Consider the following 6,232-nt stretch of genomic DNA (forward strand, 5'->3'; position numbering starts at 1 on the left):
TTGGTGATCATTTAATAACCTCAGCACACTACGGAGGAAGCGTGGAAGCCGTTAAACAATTAGATCGTCTGAAAACGGACGATTTTTGTTTAATTAACATTGTGATATTTTCAGTTGCGGTCAATATTTATAAAAAAAATAAAATACAGGTGTGTTCCTCTTTGAATAGCGAAAATTTTGGTATGTTTCCGGAGTTCATAACTTGCATAGGAAAAAAGTATTAGCCTTTTAAACAATGAAATTTTCCGTTCGCATGGGTTTTCCTTGCTTTATTTGCAAAATCTCTGGTTCTAATAAACATTTTTTCAATTTGAAAAAACGAGCTTATTTTTTATTAAATTTGTGATCATTTGATATGTCGCAGGGCCCTGTACCTTAAATAGGTAAAAAGTTATGAGCGTTTAAACAATTAATTTGTTAATAACTTTTTAATTTGACCACTTACGGCTTGGCACCTTCGAAAATCGGATTCAGGAGGCCAAAATACATAAAAATAACTTAGGTTCCCTCACGGACATTGAAGGGCCACGAAAACCCCCCTTGCTCCTAGACTATATTTGAAATTACTTATTTCGTCACTATATTTTTCATTTATTGTCTCGAAAAAAAATTTAATTGAAAAATCGAGAAGTTTGAGGGCCTTCGCTTTTTTATAAGGAAAATAGAGTATGTACAAAATGAAAGAAAATACATTATGAGCGAAAATGCTACTCGCAATCTATTACTATTACGCATTATTACGCGTTGTTACGAGAGTGAATTCCCCTCGAAATCTCCATTCTTTTAAAAATAAGTCAATTAGTAATCTAATATCTTGTTTACATTTTATGACCTGCATCTGCATCGTGCGTTCAATAGGAATTTACTGTCTTCAGAATCGATTGAAAATCGAAAAGAAAATTTATTTTCGGAAGCATTGCAAATAGAACAATTTGGAAACTGATACCTATACTGAAATATAATCCCAAGGAAATGTGCATGACCGTAGAGATCTTTATTGTTTTATTCTATCATAATAAGTATAATGCCTAAAATTGAAGACACAGTTTCTTTTTAATTTTTCTTTCCTTACGCCTCATTTCAGATTATGTATGGAGTTTTTGATTATTTTCAATTTCAAACAATGATAATATCTTGTCTAACGATTATTTTTGCAACATTCTAGTACGTATCCTCTACTTTCTTCCACTGTTTGAAGCAAATAACATACATAATTGCTCAACAATTATTTACCTTAAAAATCTGGTATTTCCATTTTTTTTGTCTCGGAAAATAAGATTAATAAAAATAAAAAATCTACAAACAATTTGTCCTGAAGTTTCCGAACTAAAAAAAACTGAAAACCCTAAAAAAGCACTGGGTATATTTACCTCAAAATCTGTGAATACCGTATTTTAGTGAAGAATATTGGCGCAGGATATTCACGCACTGAATTGTAATGAAATGAAATTAAATTAAACGAAGTTAAATTCCATGGGTAGTTAAGAGAAGTCGCGCGCGTGACTTATGGGACACTATCGGTGAAGTTGGACTGAAACTGACTGAAACTGAATGACTGAATCCTCCTACTGTGAGTGATTCTGCACCGGCTAGAGAGAAAAATAAAACGTAGCCTTGGTTCCGATAATCAAGTTCCCCACTCAGTCTCCCATACTACAAGCATTACTAACATCCAATATATTCTCACTACATACTAACTACACAATCATGAACATTCTTCTCTAAAGAACACTGCTTGCTTGTAACTCTGCATATTTGGGTTAAAACAGTTAGTACTATTCAAGAGTGTATGTATATCATTTATTACAAATGTTGTAATTTCTTAAAACAGTTGTAATATTGTTCAATAGTTGTAATTTTTGTTTATTTATTTAGAAATATTGTATTTTGTACAATAGTTGTGATTCTGTGCAATTTTTCTAATTTTTTACACTGGTTGTGATTTTGTAGGAATTTTATAATTTTGTGAATTAGTTGTGATTTTGTAAAATTGTGTTAATTTTGTACAATAATAGTCAATGCTGGAAATGTTGAAAAACCAAATTTTTGTATCCAAGTTGTTGTGACATAGCATTATGTCTTACATTTTTAGAAAACAATGGGATGTAATAGCTTCTCTTTCATTCATTTGTACAAGTTCCAGAAGTTTGTTCAAATATGCGTGATTTTATAAGCTTTTCAAGATTTTCAGTCAATAATTGTAATTTTGAACAATATTTGTAATTTTGCACAAGTAAATAATCTTATGCCGTATTTGTAATTATGTGAAAATTTTGGACTTTTTTACCAATTTTGAAATTTTATCTTATTGTAATTTTGAACAATTGTTGTGATTTTATAATAATGTCGTAAATTTACCAAATTGTTGTAATCTTGTAAAATAGTATAAGTTTGTTTAATTATTTAAATTTTTTAGTTGTATTTTTATACAACTGTTGTTATTTTCTACAGTTATCTTAATTTTGTACAATAGACAATAGTTTAAATTTTGCACAATTGCATCTTTGTATAATAGTTTTTGGCATTTTTTTATAATTTGTAACCTTTCTAGAAAACAAAGGAATAAAGTAGATTTTATCAGCATTCAATTATTTTCATTCAATAGGAACAAAGATTGTAATTTTGTACTATGAGGAAATTTTGTGTAATTGTGTGCAATGTATTAATTTTGTAAAATAGTTAAATTTTGTGCAATAGTGTAATTTTGTACAATGTCTTAATATTGAGAAATAGTGAATCGTTGAAATTTCATACATAAATATTTTTGTATAATAGTTGCTGTCATCTTTCTTTCGCTTATTACATTTCTAGAAAATAATGAGATAAAATAGCTTTCCTTGAATCAGTTTGTACAATTTCCATGGGTTTGTACAATGGGGTGGGCCAACAATGCATTGTAATTTGACTCTCTAGATTTTTATGTCTATCGCTCGGAGAATTGTTCGAATTTACAACAAAAAAATCCATTTTTTCCTTCAAAAAAATTATGTTTAGAGGTGGCGCCTATGAAGTTTAACATGTATTTTCCATAAGAAAAAAATACTATTTTGCAAATTTTAATTAGGATAGTCAATATTAGCTGAATAGAGTTGAAACTCGATAAAAAAAATCCCATACGTGAAAAATGGGGTTTGCGAATTTTTTACGCTGATTATGATTTTTTTCGTTGTTTCTAATGAAAATTGTTAATAATATTATCTTTAAATAATGCTAGATAGTTGCGGGTTTTTTCTAAACTTTTGAACAAATTATTAGTGCTATTACCGATCTTCATCTATATTAATGCTGGATAGTTGCGGTTCTTTCTGAAATGTGTAACTTTGATTTGCATTTAGTTATGAGCAAATAATAAATAAACATTAGAGAGAAACATATTTTAAATAATCCATTTCATTTTCGTGAATATATTTTGCTGGAAGGGGAAGGGCTGATTTCAAACTATGTTCCATTCCAAGTTTTGTTTGCGCTTTGCAATAAACTTCTTGTAAAATAAAACCAAAGTCTTAAAATAAGATATTTTCAGACCTAATCCTCTAACCTGCTCCTAATTGTTACATTCTTTGAGTGTGTTGCTTGTCTTTTAAAAAACATGTGTTTTTTATGGAAAACCAAAAGAAAGTTTAACTGATATTTGTGTAAAGTTTATCCTGTGAAGTTAATTTTTATTGCAGAGAATATTTTGTCGAAAATCGATGCTTCTGTTTTTTCTGTGTTATTGTTTTTTCAAAATAAGCATATTTATTAACTTGCATTAATTATTATCTCACTAAGCAATAAGTAGAAAAGATAGTTATAAACAATTATAAATTTTAAAAAACTATGTTTGTTAACATGCATTATTTATTAATTTATTGAGTAAAAAGTGGATAAAAAGTTATAAACTACAGCAAAAATCGCAACATATAGATTTAATGAAGAAGACAATAGTTGTAAACAATAATTTTTTTTTTAATATATTTTCGCTAAACTGAATTAATAATTAACTCAGCCTCAGTGAAATGTAGACAAATAGTTGTAAATTTCAGAAAAAACCACAACTTGCTAGCATTATTCAAATTGAATATTATTATTGATAATAACAAATTATTTGGACGATTATTTTGTTACCTTTATCTAATTATGTAACTTGCTATAATTGAAAATTGGACAAAAAGTGGACCATTTTTGATAAAAATGCAATTTTATAGCATTATTTTAAGAGAATATTATTAGAAACGATAATAAATTGTTAAACCAATTATGTTTGTTAACATTAATTAACACCTTACTTAAATTGAAAATTGGACAAAAAGTAGAAAAAGTTATTTTTAATAATACGCGACTTTCTATCTCTATTCTAAGAGAAAATTGCTAAGAAATAATAATTAATTGTTTAAACGATATATTAAAGCATATAATTATCAGTAGAAATTCAGTAAACTCGAAAAAGTAATTTCTTCACGTATGGGTTTCTTTGGGACCGTATAAAACAGACGTATTTTTTTTCTAATGGAAAATACATGTCAAACTTCATGGGGCTTGCGGTATTTTCAGATATCATTAAAAAAAAAAAGTGGATTTATTTTGTGTGGATTCGAACAAATTTCCGAGCCATATTCATGGAAATTCAAGAAAAAATTGTAAATCACCTCACTGTACAGTATACGTAATTTTAAAAGCTTTGAAAGTTTTTGCGCAATAATTGTAATTTTGAACATTAGTTGTAATTTTACACAATTATTGTACTTTTATATAATAGTTGTAATTATGTACAATTTTTGTAATTGTGTAAAATAGTCAGTAGTTGACATTTTGTATAATAATTGTTGTAATTTTTTATAACGTGTTATATTTATAGGAAACAATGGGATAAATAGCTTCTCTTTATTCAATTTGATCTCGAAATCAACAGTGGTAATTGGGAAATATACTTTTCTTAACAGAGGTTTTTTTAAGTTATAAGCTCAAATCTCACAAAAAATATCTTTATAGTAATAAAATATTTTAAAAGTAATCTAGAAATCTTAGGTAATGTTAGTATTTTGCCATAACCTCACTTTTTCACAAACTGGAATTTATTAACTATAATGTAAAAAATGTATTAATAGATGAATCACTCTTTCTAGAGGGACTTTAGAATAAATTGGCGGGGCCTCTTTAATGAAATTTTAGGTAAAACACAATTATTCATTGACAGCATTGGCAGTAATATTTCAGATATTTAAAAACCCCTACCAACTTTTATGACACGTGACTCCAATTTAAATGAGTGTTTCGCGCCTTCAATTTTGTAACACGTTATTTTTTATAAACTAAGCGATGGGAAAAAATTGCAATGTACTTGAGTTTAGCTTAAACTTATCTATTCAAAAGTTATTCTATCGAATAACAGAAAAACAACAGGGAGACAACCCTATTGTAACTTTGTTAACAATTGTTGTCATTTTGTACAATGTGTTACATTGCTAGAAAATATTTGAATATAATATAGCTTTTTAAAATCAATTTTACAATTTTCTCTGGGTTTGAACAACGTATGCATAATTTTATAAAGTTTTAAAGACTTTCGTGCAATTGTTGCAATTCCATCAATTATATTTCAATTTTGTACAATGGATATAATTTCTGCAATTGCTGTAATATTGTGTATTATTGTTATGTTATTGTACAACGTATTACATTTCTGGAAAAAAGTAGAGCAAGCTTCCCGTTGATCTGTTTCTTGACCTTATGTGGCTCGTGTATCTTTTCCTCATTTTATAAAGTTTATATGGGTTTGTTAAGTGTATGTAATTTTATAAGTTTTTAAAGAGTTCCCTAAAATAGCTGTTTAATTTTCTATGATTGGTCTGATTTCGTACAATTGTTAATTGTTGTAATTTTGTGTATTTTTTTTGCATAAATGTTTTCATTTTGCAAAATGGTTTACATTTCTAGTATAAAAATCAGATAAAAACTTACAATAGCTTCCCTTTGATCGATTTCTTGACATGTTTTGGCTGATATATAAAATATATACTTCTCTGAGGTACTAGAATGCCGATGTGGCAGAAAGTACTAACTGCTATCAAGCCGTCTTACCTTACTTACTTACGTGGAAAGATACGCGACCAGTTGCTGTCTAGTTGGTGATGACTTGGCGCCAAATTTCAAAAATATTTAAGTACTATGTTGGCGTTATTTCCGTAACCGCTAAATAAAGAAATGTTAAATTTTCATAACTTTTTATCAACATTTTTTTTTAAATTTATTT

General features: G+C 27.9%; 1 protein-coding gene across 2 annotated transcripts in view; it reads right to left on the reverse strand.

Moving 5' to 3' along the window:
- LOC117173323 (cytochrome b561 domain-containing protein 2-like) overlaps positions 1–6,027 on the reverse strand; it is a 21,532-nt gene extending 15,505 nt beyond the window's left edge. Inside the window, exon 1 of one of the 2 annotated variants that reach the window (XM_033361814.1) lies at positions 5,941–6,027. In XM_033361814.1, the coding sequence (XP_033217705.1) occupies positions 5,941–5,971 (31 nt within the window). In that variant the 5' untranslated portion in view covers positions 5,972–6,027. Of the gene's footprint in view, positions 1–1,370; positions 1,575–5,940 lie in introns of those variants that run through there. The other variant, XM_033361815.1, reaches the window with a different exon arrangement.
- Between the last annotated feature and the right edge of the window lie 205 nt (positions 6,028–6,232).

Source organism: Belonocnema kinseyi, chromosome 5, assembly GCF_010883055.1.
Source record: "Belonocnema kinseyi isolate 2016_QV_RU_SX_M_011 chromosome 5, B_treatae_v1, whole genome shotgun sequence".
In the NCBI taxonomy this organism is placed as follows: Eukaryota; Metazoa; Arthropoda; class Insecta; order Hymenoptera; family Cynipidae; genus Belonocnema; species Belonocnema kinseyi.